Source organism: Artemia franciscana, chromosome 18, assembly GCF_032884065.1.
Source record: "Artemia franciscana chromosome 18, ASM3288406v1, whole genome shotgun sequence".
Lineage (NCBI taxonomy): Eukaryota > Metazoa > Arthropoda > Branchiopoda > Anostraca > Artemiidae > Artemia > Artemia franciscana.
Window position 1 is genome coordinate 9,768,740 of NC_088880.1, and position 17,849 is coordinate 9,786,588.

General features: G+C 32.6%; 1 protein-coding gene across 1 annotated transcript in view; it reads left to right on the plus strand.

Annotated features, from left to right (window-relative positions):
• The window catches only part of LOC136038582 (protein tolkin-like), a 150,507-nt gene that overhangs the window by 48,385 nt on the left and 84,273 nt on the right, over positions 1–17,849 (plus strand). The window contains exon 5 of the mRNA XM_065721778.1: positions 17,046–17,152. Coding sequence (XP_065577850.1) covers positions 17,046–17,152 — 107 coding nt within the window. The remainder of the gene's footprint in view (positions 1–17,045; positions 17,153–17,849) is intronic.

The following is a 17,849-nucleotide window of genomic DNA, read 5'->3' on the forward strand; positions in this document are numbered from 1 at the left end:
TAGGACCCAGTGCCGTCTTCTTTACCTTTATCTTATCTAAAACCGAAACAAAATCTAAAACTTTTTGATGTGTTTTTTAAAGTTTCTTTGTATCCCCCCATGGAACAAAAATCCTTGATTGGTTAAATGAAAGCTTAGACAACCGTATATGTCTTAAACAATCATGTAAAGTTGGGAACAAAAGAAATTTATGAAAAACAACACCTCCAAGTGCAGTTACACAGTTTTTGACAACAACAGACGTCAAATAAAATATACCTGGTGAAAAATCAGCAAAATAAAAATCCCATAAACATGATGTCTAACAGTTTTGGCAGTAACGGACGTCAAATAAAAATATATTCGGTTCAAAAATCAGCAGAAAAAATTCTCAAAAACCCGGTGTCTAACAGTTTTTGGCAGTAACGGACGTGAAATAAATTAAACTGTCCTCTAGACAATTCAATCCCGGTGAAAATTTACCCCGAATAACTCTACGCGTAAAATTGAGATGGAAAAGAGAAAGCAAGACCTATAAAAAGAACTTGGTATAGGAATTCTGGCAATTTCCCCAGTGTATGATATCTCCTGACAAGTTCACCCCCTGGAAACCTCCCTCCCCAGTGTATGATTTCTCCTGACTAGTTCACCCCCTGGAAACCTCCCTCCCCATGGAAGATTCCCACATGGTAAAACCTACAGCAGAAAATTTGCCCCCCCCCCCCCGAAAAGTGTATGCTTACTTCCCAATAACAAATCATATACCAAACAATGGGCAAATTTTATAACTTAAAGACTTTCCCCCAGGGGCTCTGGGGGGCATGTTATATCCAAAGGTAAATTTATTGGGTCTTTTTCAGGCTTCGCGGCTCCATCACAGATGATGACATGCCGCTAGTCCTGGTAATTATCTCATTTTCCAGCACTGTGGTATTTGTTATACCTTCTCTTGAACGCGTCAAGGTGGCAACCGATCCATGTCCATGTCCAAGTCCATGTGGCAACCGATCGCCGGATGAAACTCGTTTTCAGATATTCTTGGGAGGAAGTACTCTGCTCAAGGTAGTCCTGATGAGCTATGCTTCGGCGAGTTAACCGCAAGAGCTTTGCTCTATCAGGAACGAGCATCAATAGCTCCACTGATGTAAACTCTCCTCCTGGTCTTTAAACTATGATGAACAAAATGGCTATCTAAAAATTATGATCGGAAGATTTGGGGAGAAAGAGGGGCGGAGGAGGGGGCCTAGCTGCCCTACGATATTTTTGGCTACTTAAAAAGGGCACTAGAACTTTTAATTTCCGCTCAAATGAGCCCTCACACTGTGTTCTAGGACCATGGTCAATACGATCATGCCTGAAAAAAAAAGAATAATTACGCATCCGTGATCTTTCTTATGGCTAAATATGCAAAATTCCACATTTTTACAGATAGGAAATTTCAACCTCTACAGTGAGGTTTTCTGATACGCTAATTCTGATGGTGCGATTTTCATTAAGATTCTATGACTTTTAGCGGATGTTTCCTCCATTTTTGGAAAATCAGGAAAATTCTCTCAGGCTTGTATCTTTTAATGGGTAAGATTAAACTTAATGAAACTTATATATTTTTAATCAGCATAATAAGCTGTTTCCGTTGATATATCTATTTGGATAAAATTCTGTTTTTTAGAGTTTCGCTTACTATTGAGCCGGGTCGCTCCTTACTTACAGTTCGTTACAACGAATTGTTTGAAAAACACGCTAAAATTTGACTAATAGTTTTTCTTGTATATATTTGTAATTAAACGTGGCAATACTTACAAAAACATAGCACTTTCCCAAAAGCTTCACAATTCTTAAACAACCAAAAGAAAAATCTTAGAAAATTGGGATTTTCAGGAGTGAATGTTTTTTTCTTTGATGTCCGTTTCTACTTTACTGCAAATTTGGAAGTCTTAGCATCTAATCATAGAAAATTCCTTTGACCTCCATTAAGCATCAGAACGGTGTGTACCACGACTATACATATTGAATATATTAAAAAAAAAATGTTGTTCAAACGTGTAAACAGGAGTTATCGGGGGGTCGTTTTCGATGGAAGTGAAAGATGTGAAAGATAAATATGGATTATATGAAAATTCTTTGGAATTCATGGGGCAATCATAAAAGTCAGAAAATATGCTTAAGGGATACCCATGCCTAGATACCCATCTTCCTGTCCACGACTTTTGCGCAAACTCTAGTTTTTATAGAACGATCGCTGATATCCCTATGACCTGTATCCCTACAGTCTAGATTGATGCTAGCTTGATTGATAGTGGTATCCCTACAAGTATACCAGCTAGAGCCTGTCTCGAGGTTTTCATTTCCAGGAGGTGGCAGAGAATATGAATTACCGCTAACGCTGGTTTTGATTAAACTCTGTATCTTTGAAAATATTCGGTAGTGAAAAAAAAAAATTTCATTAAGTTGACTTTTATCCATCAGAGTCTGTATTTTGTCCAACCTGACTGAAAATACAAATCAACAATAAATACTCATTAGTCTTCATTTAGAGTCTTAATTATGTCTGATCTTCTCATTTTTATAATTTTGAATGCTTTGCAAAAGGAAAGTTGTGAATAATCACCTGAAAATCCTACAATAAGCCTTATAAAGGGGAACTGGAACGATTGAATCCAATCAGGCCGTGCTTTTGAAAAAGCCCCGCGTCACCATCAAAATGAACAAAAAATATTTAAAATTTAGTGAAATTGTTTTTTGATGATAAGGAATAAATTATGAATTAATCAAGTAATTACAAATATATTTCTTTTAAGTTTCCGTTGCTGGATGAGATTTATTAATATGTTTATTATTATATAATATATAATTTAAACTATAAAAAAATAACTTCTAAGATACCCGTTAAAGTTCAAGTCGAAATTGTTGACTTTAATCCGAATAATCCTATATTCAAGCGATTTTGCACTACTCAACTGAACTATTTTAAAAGCGTAAACTACTATACATTTATATTTTATTTAATTATTTACTTAGTAGAGGGACCCACAAAAATATCCAGACCCCATGTCTATTCGATCCGGGCCTGCTTGCCCTAATTTATTTTCATTATTGCCCATGCTTGTCTGTAGCATTCATCTTGGAGTAAATCCTCAGTTTTGAGGGTAAATATTCAGTTTTGCCTTACCCCTCTTTGTTTTTTATTAACCTTTTTAATTTCCTTACATTAAAAAAAAAATTGGGGAGGGGGGTATAAAAGCTAAGGGGAGATGAACCATTTACCTCCTTTTTGTCCTTTTACCAACCTTTCTAATTTCCTTGTAAATTCTTTTTTTTTCCGTTTGACGAATCAAAGTATAAACTAGTTGCATTGAAAATTATAAATTAGAATGCAAGAGAAGGCAGGTTCAATTCAACCCGATACCTAAATTGTAATATAATTTCTGATTTCAGTAATATTTATATTTTTCATAATTTTTAAAAATTATGAAACTCCTTTAAACAAAGGAACAAGATTAAAACTGAAAATGAACATAAATTATTCCACATATGATGGGGTCCTCATTAACTCTCCCCATTAACCTGCTGACGGTGACCGTCAAAATCCATGTTGATTGACATGACACTCAGAAGATATCTTACTCTAGGCTCTTATCCCATAACTTCATTATAGTTATACCTGTTAATAAAAAAGTCAATATATATGAATGGTCCACGTTTTTTGGGAGCCTGTGTACCCTAACCCCCCCTGAAAAATTTCCCCTGCACAGGAAAATTCCCTGTGCAAAGATCCTCCCAGATAATTCCCACCTATATTCCCCCTGGATAATTTTAGATGTTCATTAGAAGGGAAATTGAAAGTTACTTATAGCTGTTAAATTGTATGTGCCAATACTTGTAATTGATTGTTTTCAGTTTTTTGCTTGAGAATTCAAATATTGGATTATAAGTAAAATTTTGGACAAAATTTGATTATTTCGTCAAAATTTTTGAAGAACAGTATTTTTGTTGAATATTTTCTTAATAATAATTTTAGTAAAGACATTTGGATGGACAGAGATGAGTAATGTTGTTCATGTAGATGGAAATTCTGCATGACTCGGTCTTCTATGTGGCTGAAGTGAACCGTTCTGAAATATTGCTTCGTCACCTTTTTAAAAATCTATATGTTCATAGTTCGTTTTGATTTAGTTAAACATCCGCCAAGATATTCCTTGATAAATACGTAAAGAAAATTTTGACAAATACATAAAGAAATAAATAAAAGACATAAAAAGTGGAAAATGAAGAAATAACAATTGAAAAACCTAAAAAGGCAAACAACCTCAAAGCAGGCCTAATCAATAATGCCTTTGAGATCAGTTTAAATCGAAAGGGGTACTTCTAATCACTTCTTGGACTGTACCAATCAATACAGCATGGCTAATAAAGCAAGGTAATACTAGCCATCAAAATGCAGTTTGTCACTGACTTATTGAGGCTAATTTAGGACCATTAAAAATATCAATTTCGTTTTTGATGACCCTTTTTTCAATTTACTTTTTCTCCATAATAAACTCTTGTCTTCTTTTGGATACCACACGGAATTACTTGGTAAGCGTCTAGGCTAACCAAGAAAAAAAAAAGGAAAAAGGCTTTTCACCTGATGGACAGAATCTGGTTGTTGCAGTAATTATAAAAGTAACTAAGCCGGAAATGACCCACTAATGGGGGACTAAGATAACCAAAAACAATGTTTTATGCATTTTTATAAATGTCTTACTCTAATAAAATGAGGAACTGTATCATTTGAATTATTATTCGGGAGAAGTAAGTTGCTTTTTCAACGAAGGGCTTTCTATAAAATCTACGTGCTAAATTTCTTCGTATAGAGCGAGAGTTTTCTTTTCTGTATTTACTTATTAATGTTTTACATCCATGCCCCAAGTGGATTTCTTCGTTTTTATTTATTTTTTATTGTGGAAGCTGGGAATTGTCAAATCGAGTTTCACTCTTATATTAAATATCAGATAAAGATAAGTAAAAGTAAAACAACACGAATTATTTATGATTTAATATGCTCACATCTAAAAAAATCGACTTCAATATTGTCTCCCCCACATGGCTCCATGACCAGGGAAGAGCAGGGGACTAAGAAAAAAAAAGTAAGAATCTAAATCTGCTATTATATTGAATAGAAATAAAATACAAAGCCTTCTTCCCATATCAAAAACCCAGAATGGGTAGGATAAAATCACATTAATTCAACACCTCAAATAAAGACCGATCCCAATCCATAAAAGATTAACTCCAATGGATAGCGTTAAAAATAACTCAACTATTAGCTATAAATTCCCTAATCTTTTTGTAGATACAAAACGAATGACAGCTTTGTGAAGAAACTGGGAGTCTGTCAAGTTCAAGTTCCTTTTATTATCGATATCCATCCATTTATAAATAAAAACATCCCTAAGGGCTCAATGGCCCGTTATTTGGAAAAAAACAACAACAAAACAAAATACAAACAACTATTAAATGCATTCACACTTAAAATATATTTAGATTCCTCTCACCAATCCTCATTTGGATCATTTTCACAATCACAGGTCATTTTACAAGCTATCAGCAGGTGGGTTGAAGTCAGGCCTGCCTGATGAAGTTTGAGAAACATATAAGTTATTGGAAGTGCGGAATTGGCGAGTTGATCAACCGAAACGGTTTCTGAGGTGGTCCTTTCCACAGAGTCCCCTCGAAAGCTCGTACCTCCATCATTGCTATTCCTACACTAGTTGCCAGTATAACTTCCAAACATTGTTGCCATTGTATTTTTTTCAAATAGTTATTTTTGATTATTCTAGTGCTATTAGTGCTGCATTAGTTCTATTGCTACTGATGGTCAGAGCAGAAATAAAAAACAAAACGAAAAGAAAAACTATTTGTCTACTTCTAATGAAGATCAAAGTGCCTACTCCTACTTATAAGCAAAACAAATCCAATAATAAGAAATAATGATAATGATAAATCTATTTCTAATAAGGAACAGAAATAAGCAAAACAAATAATAATAAGAAATAATGATAACAAATCTATTTCTAATAAGAAATAGAAATAAGCAAAACAAATCTAATAATAAGAAACAATAATAATAACAAATCTGTTTCTAATAAGAAATACAAATAATCAAAACAAATCTAATATTGAGAAATAATAATAATAACAAATCTATTTCTAATAAGAAATAGAAATAAGCAAAACAAATCTAATAATAAGAAATAATAATAGTAATAACAAATCTATTTCTAATAAGAAATAGAAATAAGCAAAATAAATCTAATAATAAAAAATAACAATAATAACAAATCTGTTTCTAATAAGAAATAGAAATAATCAAAACAAATCTAATATTAAGAAATAATAATAATAACAAATCTATTTCTAATAAGAAATAGAAATAAGCAAAACAAATTTAATAATAAGAAACAATAATAATAACAGATCTATTTTTAATAAGAAACAGAAATAAGCAAAACAAACCAATAATAAGAAATAATAAAAATAACAAATCTATTTCTAATAAGAAATAGAAATAAGTAAAACAAATCTATTTCTAATAAGAAATAGAAATAAGCAAAACAAATTTAATAATAAGAAATAATAACAAATATATTTCTAATAAGAAATAGAAATAAGCAAAACAAATCTAATAATAAGAAATAATGATAATAACAAATTTATTTCTAATAAGAAATAGAAATAAGCAAAACAAATCTAATAATAAGAAATAATAATAGTAATAACAAATCTATTTCTAATAAGAAATAGAAATAAGCAAAAAATCTAATAATAGGAAATAATAATGATTCCAAATCTATTTCTAATAAGAAATAGAAATAAGTAAAACAAATCAGCCGTGCCTTTTGACAAGAACATTAAAAATTAGCTCTGATCCAAAAAAATATATCACTTTTGATTGTAAGATATTCGTCTCAGTTCAGTCTCGGCTCTTGATAGTCCTGTCCGAAAATTATAGGTGCCTTAGACTCCATTGGAACAGAGATAAAAAAGTGATTATATTAAGAATAGATTGTGTACAGTTGTCTTCAATAAAGATTTGTGTTCAATTGAAAAATGATTCATATCAAAAGTGATCAGAATCTAAAAGCTATTAGTGCTATACCCTAACACTCATAACCAAGCAGTCTTTATAATATTTGTTTATTATTACCCATGTGTGTTTATTTGTAACCCATCGTTAATGTAAATTTAATATTTATTAAATAAAGAAATTTACGAGCTGTGTTTTATTCTTCAGATTTCGGTTTACTCTCAAAATTCATCGACAATTTCTCAACACCTTTCAAAGATTGTCATCAAAATTGTTAGTATTTCGATGCAGCCATTCATGAAGCCTCGCGCGAAGCTACAATGCTCATAATTAATTTTACATTTTTCTTAGTCAAGCAGGGTTTGCAAACTTGTTTAGCTAGATATAAACGGTGCTTCATGGAATATTGACTAAACTGTCGGAATAAAATAATTTTCAATTTTGTTCATTCGTTGAAGTTGATTTTTAAATTAGTCCAAAGCAGAGCCACATCCAACATTATTTTTGGGGGGAGGTGTATTTTCTTCGGGAGAGAGGATATATTTGCTTCGGGGGAGGGATAAACAAAGTTCTTTAAAAAATGAATCAGAATACATTTTTGTTATGTTTTTGCGAGTCGGACAAACATTTGGGGGGTCAAACCCCCTACCCCCTAGATACTGCTTTGGTCAAAAGTAATTCTTTTTAGTAGCATTTGAGAAAACCTAAACTGGATTTAATGATATTTTGAAAGGAGTCTCTCTCCAGAGTATCTTACTTGATTTTCTCAGTTAAACGAAACCCCATTTATTATTTTACGCTAATTTAATTTAAGTTAAAAAAACTTAATTTTATGTTTATTTAAAATTGCATAAACTCCTACGCTCACTTGACTGCTATGTGTTATTGAATATATATAGATTGGTAGATAGACAGATCAGTGTATTTCAAAAGCCCAAAGGTCATTATGCACAACCCAAAAAAAAATCGCACAAAACAAGGAGATCCCTAACCAACTACAAAACGACGAGTTTCACTATGTCAGTAGACATAGTGACATCACTATGTATATGTCACAAATCCTAGAATCTTGATTCCATTAGTTGTGCTATAAAATAATAATTTGTTAACTAAATCACAGAAGGATGGTCTGTTTATACAAATTTTACTTGTACCAATCAGGTTGACCAAAGATATTCTAATCCAGTCTCAACACCTACTATCCTGTTGTGCACATCTGCAATGTCGAACTTTAAAGGAAATTTGAAGTTTTGAGGCAGTAACATGAATATAACTCTGGTCAAAGATGATATTTCGAAACAGGGTCTATATAACTGACCCCTAGGGTAGGAGCATACGCATACAATAGAATTAATTAAACATTCGTAGTTACTTACTACCATAAAAAGACACCGTAGATAAAGAGTCAAATTACTAATTTCTTTGTTTCGACCACAGCTTAGATACCAATATACAGTTTTGAAAACTCGATTTATTTTTGGGACACAGTGCGCGGTAGCGATGGTAGCGGCTGGAAACAGGAAACTGGTATTGGTATCTAATTGGTAACAGGAAACTCGTATTGGTGTATATAAGCTGTGTATGCAACAAAAGAAAATTGCGTTCATGCCGACGGTGTTGTAACACGATCTAGGCGTCGGTGCGCGGGCTTGGAGGAGGCGCCAAGTTCAGAGCTCTGTACCAAAAGCTTCTCATGGGCAAGATAGGAGTTTTCATAACTGTATATTGGTATCTAAGCTGTGCTTTCGACGAAAGTCGCCAAAAACTTCAAATGATTTGCCGAAATTGATGCTATTTTCGCTATGGTTTGAACAATTTTTTTTTCAAACTGAGAAATTTGAATGGTTATCTACAACTACAGATCAGCCTCGTTCCTCAGTTTTCATTTGAGTAGGTGGGACACAGCTACAAAACGTCTTAACCACTTTCTCATAATCCCTTAACTACCTGAGTAATTACTTAAATATTCAATTCAATGCTTAAGTCCAATAGACAATAACTGTACATATCAATGAAGATCAACAAATTGGTTTCTGCCACCCCTTTATGTGTCTGAACCTATCTGGTTTTGAAAGAATGAACATGTCTCTCTCTCTCTCTATCCCTCCGCCTCTCTCCTTCCCCCCTGTCTCTTTCCCTTAACGCCACATATTGAATTACAAATCTAGATCATAAGATTTTTTTGTGACAGAGATTCAATAATGTAGTGTATATATTACCGTGAAAGACCGAAATTGGAGAATATCGACATTCACCGGTTTATGTCCAAATTTTTTTTTCTCCTTGGATTTAGTCAGCTTTGCCATTCAGCTCAGTCAGTTTTATGCAAGGTTTGAGGGTGACCGGTTAAGCTAGGTTTTTTAACCCATTTCTGAGATTTATAACCTGATTTAACCTAAATTTAACTTTTACCATAAAACCTTGCATAAGACTGACAAAGCTGACTGAATCCAAGCAGAGAAAAAGAGAATTCGGACATTCATGGGTGGATATCGATATTTAACAGATTTTGGTCTTTCATCGTAAAATATATAAAAATAGAAGACTACCGTATATGAATTATAAAAATAGCAAATTTAGATGCTTGGTAACCAAATATTAAAATTTGGATACTTGGATACCTAAGGATAGCCTAATCCGGAAGTAAAAAAGGATAAAGGATGAAGATCCTACAGAGCTGTTGATTGCGCTTAGGTCTTCGATAAGTTGTTGTCCATGTTTCAGTTGCTGGGTCTTTCATCGTAACTTATACAAAAATAGAAGAGTAACGTATATAAATTATAAAAGAGGCAAATTTACACGTCTGGTAACCAAAAATAAAAATTTGGATACTTGGATACCCAAGGATATTCTGGAAGTAAAAAAGGATAAAGAATGAAGATCCTCCAGAGCTGTTGATTATGCTTAGGCCTTCGACAGGCTGTTGCCGATTTTTCAGTTGCTGGTTCTTTCATCGTAACTTAAATAAAAATAGAAAAATAACGCATATAAACTATAAAAATGGCAAATTTACACGTCTGGTAACCAAACATTAAAATTTGGATACTTGGATACCCAAGGATATTCTGGAAGTAAAAAAGGATAAAGAATGAAGATCCTCCAGAGCTGTTGATTGTGCTTAGGCCTTCGACAGGCTGTTGCCGATTTTTCAGTTACTGGTTCTTTCATCGTAACTTAAATAAAAATAGAAAAATAACGCATATAAACTATAAAAATGGCAAATTTACACGTCTGGTAACCAAACATTAAAATTTGGATACTTGGATACCCAAGGATATTCTGGAAGTAAAAAAGGATAAAGAATGAAGATCCTCCAGAGCTGTTGATTGTGCTTAGGCCTTCGACAGGCTGTTTCCGATTTTTCAGTTGCTGGTTCTTTCATCGTAACTTAAATAAAAATAGAAAAATAACGCATATAAACTATAAAAATGGCAAATTTACACGTCTGGTAACCAAACATTAAAATTTGGATACTTGGATACCTAAGGATATTCTGGAAGTAAAAAAGGATAAAGAATGAAGATCCTCCAGAGTTGTTAATTGCGCTTAGGCCTTCGACAGGTTGTTGTTTATGTTTCAGTTACTGGGTCTTTCACCTTAAAATATACAAACATAGAAGAATAACGTATATAAATTATAAAAATGGCAAATCTGAACGTTTGGTAACCAAACAATAAAATGTGGATACTTGGATAACTAAGGAGACTCTGGAAGTAATAAAGGATGAAGATCCTACCGAGCTGTTGATTGCACTAAGGCCTTAGACAGGTTGTTGTCGATGTTTCAGTTGCTGAGTCTTGTTTTTCACATGGCCAGGTAGCAAACCCGTTGCGCAACCTTGCAGCAGTGGGAACCGATTATCAAGCACTGTATTTTCAAGCAGTGCATCAATCCACCTCGTTACCAGAGGTTACTTTGGAAATATATATTCCATAAATACTGTACATTCCGAATAAAAAAAACTTTCTGCCTCCGAACATCTCAAGTTTTGAATGTAGCAAAGGAGATTAAACCAGACCTCCAGTACTAATACCCCATGCAGTGTTGCAATAACATGTGACCCACGAACTCTCTTTGCAAGTTACAAGAGGCCCATAAAGCTTTTCCCAATTCAGGAGGAAAAACCTTACCGTTGTAGCACATAAAGTAGCCGATGAAATTGTTAAGGGGGTATGTACCCTGTGCATCACAGTGTTTTGAACGTCAGTGCTAAAGAAGCAGTTCTAAGTAGGCTGTTAGTGCCGGTCATACTTTTCTAGCTTACATATATTGCACTTCAACTGGGTTTTAAATGTTTTGCAGTTAAAATGGTGGTCGGTTCAAGGTTTGACCCTGTGTGACTCCAAATATTCTTCTCATGAAAATAAGTAAAAAAAAAAATCATGAGTTAAAGGAAACTGAAAATGTGCAGTAACAGCAAAAGCAATTTCTATACTATTTTACTGTTGTTTATGATTTTTGGGATAGTCTACAAGTACTGCTAAACCATATTGCAAAGCATCGATTGTTTTTACCAACTGTAATAAAATATATTGTCTCGCTCAGCCGTTAATACAAAGTTGAAAAATATCCAAATATCCGTATTCAAGTACAGTTTAGATGAAGGTTAAAAAAGTGCAATAATTCAGAAACGATGTTTGAAGCAACATCCCTTTTGTTTGCTGTTTTCTAAATTTTGTATAAGTAAAAAAAAAACACATTTTGTATAGTGTGTGCTGGGAGTTCGAGTAAATATATCTAAACTGTTCATGAAAATGACATAATTTTAATTTTTTGGGTGATACCCGACAGAGCAGTATTTCCGACCGGTCGGACTAATCTTTACAATTTTTTTTTCTGCCATTTTTCAGCGATCTTTTTTTCAGTATTTTGTGATTTTTTTTCCGCGAATTTGTGGAGTAGTAATGTCCACCTCTGTTTTCCTGTTTTCTATTTATCCTCTAACTCCACCTCCAAATATAGGCTCAGTGTCCTCCCCCACAAAAAACTTTTGCCTGTGCCCCATGGGTGTCAAACTTAATGTCTATGGGTTAATCAAAAACTAAATGCTTTGACTATAAAATCTCCACAATTTAAAAAAAATTCAAAAATAAAATTTATGAGCTAAGAGTTCTGAATATAACTTATCAAAACAGTAATTACGCAATACTTAATCCTAATCCTAAATGCAGTAATTAATCCTAAAAATTTGCCATGGTAGTTGTGGCATTTTGAAATCCATTTCCAAATTCCTAGTATCTTCAAATATTTTCAGGTAAAATCGGGCCAAAAATTTATAGAGTGATTTTTAGAAATGTTTTTGCCTGATACATTGTATTTATAACTAAAATGATTCTTTATGTAAGGCTCGTGCTACTGAGTGCCAAAGTAGCTTTGAGGCTAAATACTTTGAAAGGCCACCCTGACAAACAAACATTTATTTTATTTACCATTATAATTTTTAGACAAAGTTTTTCAAAAATTGACGCTAGAAAACTTTCATATTTCCGCAATGTAACATTACATTATTATTAATAACTAGCTGTTGGGGTGGCGCTTCGCGCCACCCCAACACCTAGTTGGTGGGGGCGCTTCGCGCCCCCCCCAAGCCCCCCCGCGCGCGTAAGTCGTTACGCGCCATAATAGTTACGCGCCATTGTAGTTGTGTCCCTATGTCCCACCTGTGAATATAGATATATATATATATATATGGTTTTAACTACGTAAAACTTGCGAATATACAACATTCTTTGCTGTCCCATTGTCTTTGCATATAAATAGATTGTCAGGTTATCCCCCTGTTTCCCCCGGTGTCCCCGTTGTAGTTGTGTCCCTGTGTCCCGGTCGTTATTTATATTCCCTGTGTCCCGGTCGTCATTTGTATCCCGGTGTACCGGTCTGTATATACATTCGTTTTTTAGTTTTGTTTTTCTCCTTTATTTTTTTCCTTTTTTTTTCTTTTTTAGTTTATTTAGATTTTTAGATTTTTTAGTTTTTTTATTAGTTTTTAGTTTTTTTTTCTTTTTAGTTTTTTTGTAGTTTTTACCTTCTTTTTAGTTTTGTTAATTTTTTTTTTTACTTGTGTCCTGGTCGTCATTTATACTCCCTGTGTCCCGGTGCTTTGTTGATTGCTAATCGAACATTCCTTTTGTCCTGGTCGCTTTCTCTTTGAGTGTCGTCATTTATTTTTTTCTTTTTTAGTTCTTTTAGTTTTTACCTTTTTTAGTTTTTTTTTAGTTTTTAGTTTTTTTAGTTTTTTACCTTTTTTTAGTTTTTTTAGTTTTTTAGCTTTTTTATTTTTTTTATTAGTTTTTAGTTTTTTTGTAGTTTTTGCCTTTTTTTTTAGTTTTTTGTCCTGGTCGCTTTCTCTTTGAGTGTCGTCATTTATTAGTTTTTTCCTTTTTTTTTTTAGTTTTTTATTGGTTTTTACCTTTATTTTAGCTTATTTTTCAGTTTTTTCCTTTTTTTTAGTTTTTTTTTATTTTTTATTTTTTTTAGTTTTTTACCTTTTTTTAGTTTTTTTAGTTTTTTTAGTTTTTTAGCTTTTTTACTTTTTTTATTAGTTTTTAGTTTTTTTTGTAGTTTTTGCCTTTTTTTAGTTTTTTCAGTTTTTTTTTTAGTTTTTTATTGGTTTTTACCTTTATAGTTTTTTTAGTTTTTTAGCTTTTTTATTTTTTTTATTAGTTTTTAGTTTTTTTTGTAGTTTTTGCCTTTTTTTAGTTTTTTCAGTTTTGACGTCACCTAATCCAGTTTTTTCAGGTGACGTCACCTGACACATCCATCCACACATCCATCCACACATCCACAGACAGACAACTTATTTTTATATATATAGATAATGTCACTCACCATCCAGATTACGACAGCCTCGAGCTGTTTCTGAGCCCATCCCAGTTTTGTCCCCCATTCGTTGCGTTACCTCCAGATATAAAAAAAACCTTTGTCCCCTTCATCACAGAAAAAATAAATAAAATAGCCAACTAGTTTCGCCTCCCCCCGTTTTTTTTTTCTCTCTTTCATGTGAGGTGCTTTAGGTCGTTGTTCGTTTGATTCGTTTGTTCCCACCGATTGTTTATATGTTCTCTTTTAAACCTTTTCAACGCTAATTTTATCTCACTCTTTTAGTTTTGTTTTACGACTTACCTTTTCAACTTTCTGACATATTGCCGTTTAATTTTTTCTTTTTTTTGACAAATGAATGGCTTTGCCTTTCTGATTTAGTTGTTTTTGACATTGTTTAACCAGTTTTTTAGTTGTTGTGCTATTTTTATGATGTGTTTTTATTTTTATGGTTTTATGACTCTGGAATGCGAATTCCGGAATGCGTCCCTCGGGGCTTGTGATAGTTATTTTTTGAAATTAAATATCTTATCTTATCTTATCTAAGAACATTAATCCCTCACATAGTTGAAATTTTAAATTAATACCCCCCCCCTTTTTTTTTCTCACTCCACTCTTATCTTATAGTTTGAGTGTTTATTTTGCAATTGCGAACTTTGTAATTCTTGCTAGCTACATTTTTGTTAAAATTTGTTTTCCCTGTTTTAACTTTACGAGTTTTTATCGTTTGACTTTTTATTGATTGCAATTTATGATGTTGTACTGACGCTGAAGTGCGAATTCGGCCCTTTTGGGCTTGTGATAGTCGCTTTGTTGAAATAAATATTATCTTATATCTTATTACTTTTTTCTGGTCTTCTAAAGCTGGGGGAGCGAAAATTCTCTCTTCCATTGGCACACATGTGAAAACATTTTCTCGACAGCAAAGCAAAACTTCTCTTTTACTTTTATGTTTGAATGGGATAAAAACTAAACTAGGGGACCATTAGATTAGTGATTTTAATTCAGTTACCCCTTCACCGTTACTAAGAAATTCATCCTATTTGAGTTTTGTGTTTTGTTTTAAGGTTTAGTTTTTTATATTTTTATCAGTTTTATTTTGCACTGAGAACGGTCAAGCGGAGGTCTTGATCGAAATATTTGCATATTTTTTTTCAATTTTTTCACTGGCTGTCTCTTGTCCTGGTGTTCTTCCTTTCTTCCTGTTTTTATGTTTTATCATGATTAGCCAGTATGGCCTCAGAAATTAATTACTAATAAACTTGGAATATCCATAGCCTGTTTTCTGTAAAAACATTTTCTCGACAGCAAAGCAAAACTTCTCTTTTACTTTAATGTTTGAATGGGATAAAAACTAAACTAGGGGACCATTTCTCCCCACTTAAATCATGACTGTTCAGTCTCACATTTAATGTGTTAAACATTTACTCCCCTCCCCTTCCAATACTCATTAAGGATTATGTCACCCACATGCCAAAGAGATATGTCAAGTTCTTCGTTATCTAACAAAGCCAGACAATCAATTCCAATTGGTGGAATTAAATGGATTGGAAATTTATCAGTAAAATAGGGAGATTGTGCGAGGGGGACTTGTAATGCTTGAGTTTATTATTTTTCTATTTTGTATTTGCATTTTCTAACAGAACGTGTTTAACGCAGGTGGCATGTGTTTGAAAAAGATATATATAACTGATAGACGACAAAAACCCGTTTCTGATTAATTTTTCTTATCAAAGTGTGAAAAAAATGAAATAAACAATTTCCTAGAGATTTTTTTTTTTTTTTTCAAATCTGAAGAACTTTGCGAAAATGAACTTAAAGATTCAAAAATATATATTATTATATTTTTATTTTTATTAAACTTACAGTGCCCATCATAGTATTTCTCGGGTCAATACACCCGAGAAATACTATCCCATTCATTTGGGCTACACAATATAAGCCCAAATACGTCTTACATAGCTACAACATAACGTCGGTTCCGCGCTTAAGAGTCAAATACAACATTTTCACACTTATAAAATAGTTGTCAAAAATATCTAATCAGCTTTTCTCGAAGAGAATTATAATTATAGATCGAGACATTCTAAGCATGATTAAACATATAATGCCTCGTTGATCCGTCTTTTGAGGTTCGAGGTTCTGAGCTTAGCAAAAAGTATTTGGTAATTATTTCAGAAGTGTGAAAATGTCAGATACGTCCTTTGGGAATGACATCGACGATGTTGTAGATACCCGTTTTAATTTTATTAAACATATAATGCCTTGTTGATCCGTCTTTTGAGGTTCGATGTTCTGAGCTTAGCAAAAAGTCTTTGGTAATTATTTCAGAAGTGTGAAAATGTCAGATACGTCCTTTGGGAATGACATCGACGATGTTGTAGATACCCGGTTTAATACCCGGTTTAATTTTATTAAGCATATAATGCCTTGTTGATCCGTCTTTTGAGGTTTTGAGCTTAGCAAAAAGTCTTTGGTAATCATTTCAAAAGTGTGAAAATGTCAGATACGTCCTTTGGGAGTGACATTGATGATGTCGTAGATACTCGGTTTTTGCTGTCTTTTGTGCAACACAATATTTGATAAAAGTTTAATTTGGTCAACTTCATTTAGGAGACATTTTTTTTCTTTTTTTTTAAATTCACGCACAAGAAACAAGAATCGTTTGTTTTCATACCTTTGAAATATATTAAAGCACTTTAAGTTTCATTTATCAAAATCCTATATGTATTCCGTAAAGCCTATTTTTCAAAATCGTAAAAAAATAGAAATGTCATTTGTCGCTTTATTTGGATTAGTTTTGTAGATATATTTTGCTTTGACAGCGGTTTTTTTGGGGTGGTGAGAGGGCTTTTTATAAAAAAACAAACAAATTTCACCCAAAATTTGACCAAGAGATGCCCAGAAACTTAGAAAAAAATTTGAATTTAGAAGGAGGGTCCCCCAAAGGTCACCCCAGCGTACGCTCTTGGATTTGTTTCCCCCATCAGCATAAAACAAAATTGATTTCAAAAACCTGTTAAACCCATGGTTGGTATCAAGCGTCTGCTTTTTTTCTTCTCTTTTTTTTTCAGTGAAATTTGCATACCACCTTGTAAGAGATGGCACCATCGAGCTGGCTGTATTTTTCCATTCACTTTTGAGGTTGGTTGCAAAACAGTAAACTAAAGTTCTTTTCTAGGGCAGGAATATAATTTCAACAAGCTCACATCGGAAGAAGTATTTTCCCTTGGCTTGACCTACGATTTCGATTCAATTATGCACTATGCAAGAAACACTTTTTCAAAGGTAGGTGGAATTCTATTTATAGAATTATTTTATAGAAATAATGTATAGAAATTTATATTATTTATAGAATAAATATACTATTTATAGAAATAATCTAATATAATTCCATTTATAACTGTAGGCCTACTGACATTTGCCTGTATTTCTTACAAACAATCCGGCACTATTTTCCAGACGACGGTTTTCAAACAATTGCTGGTAACGAATAGAAACTCTAAAAGAAGATGCCCTAAATGGTTTAATATCTAATCTTAATATCTAAAATCTTAGTTTTTAATTTTTAGTTTTTAATCTTTAATTAAAATTAAAAATTACCCTAAAATTACCATAAAAATATCTATTTAATATCTAAAATCTTACCCTAAATGGATACCTCTAAATACCCTAATGGTTTACTTTCTAGAGCGAATAAAAGGAAATGAAAGTTGTTTTGCAAAAGAGGTCAAATACAAACTAACGAATAAAAACTCTAAAAGAAGATACCCTAAATGGTTTAATATCTAATCTTAATATCTAAAATCTTAGTTCTTTATTTTTAGTTTTTAATCTTTAATTAAAATTAAAAATTACCCTAAAATTACCATAAAAATATCTATTTAATATCTAAAATCTTACCCTAAATGGATACCTCTAAATACCCTAATGGTTTACTTTCTAGAGCGAATAAAAGGAAATGAAAGTTGTTTTGCAAAAGAGG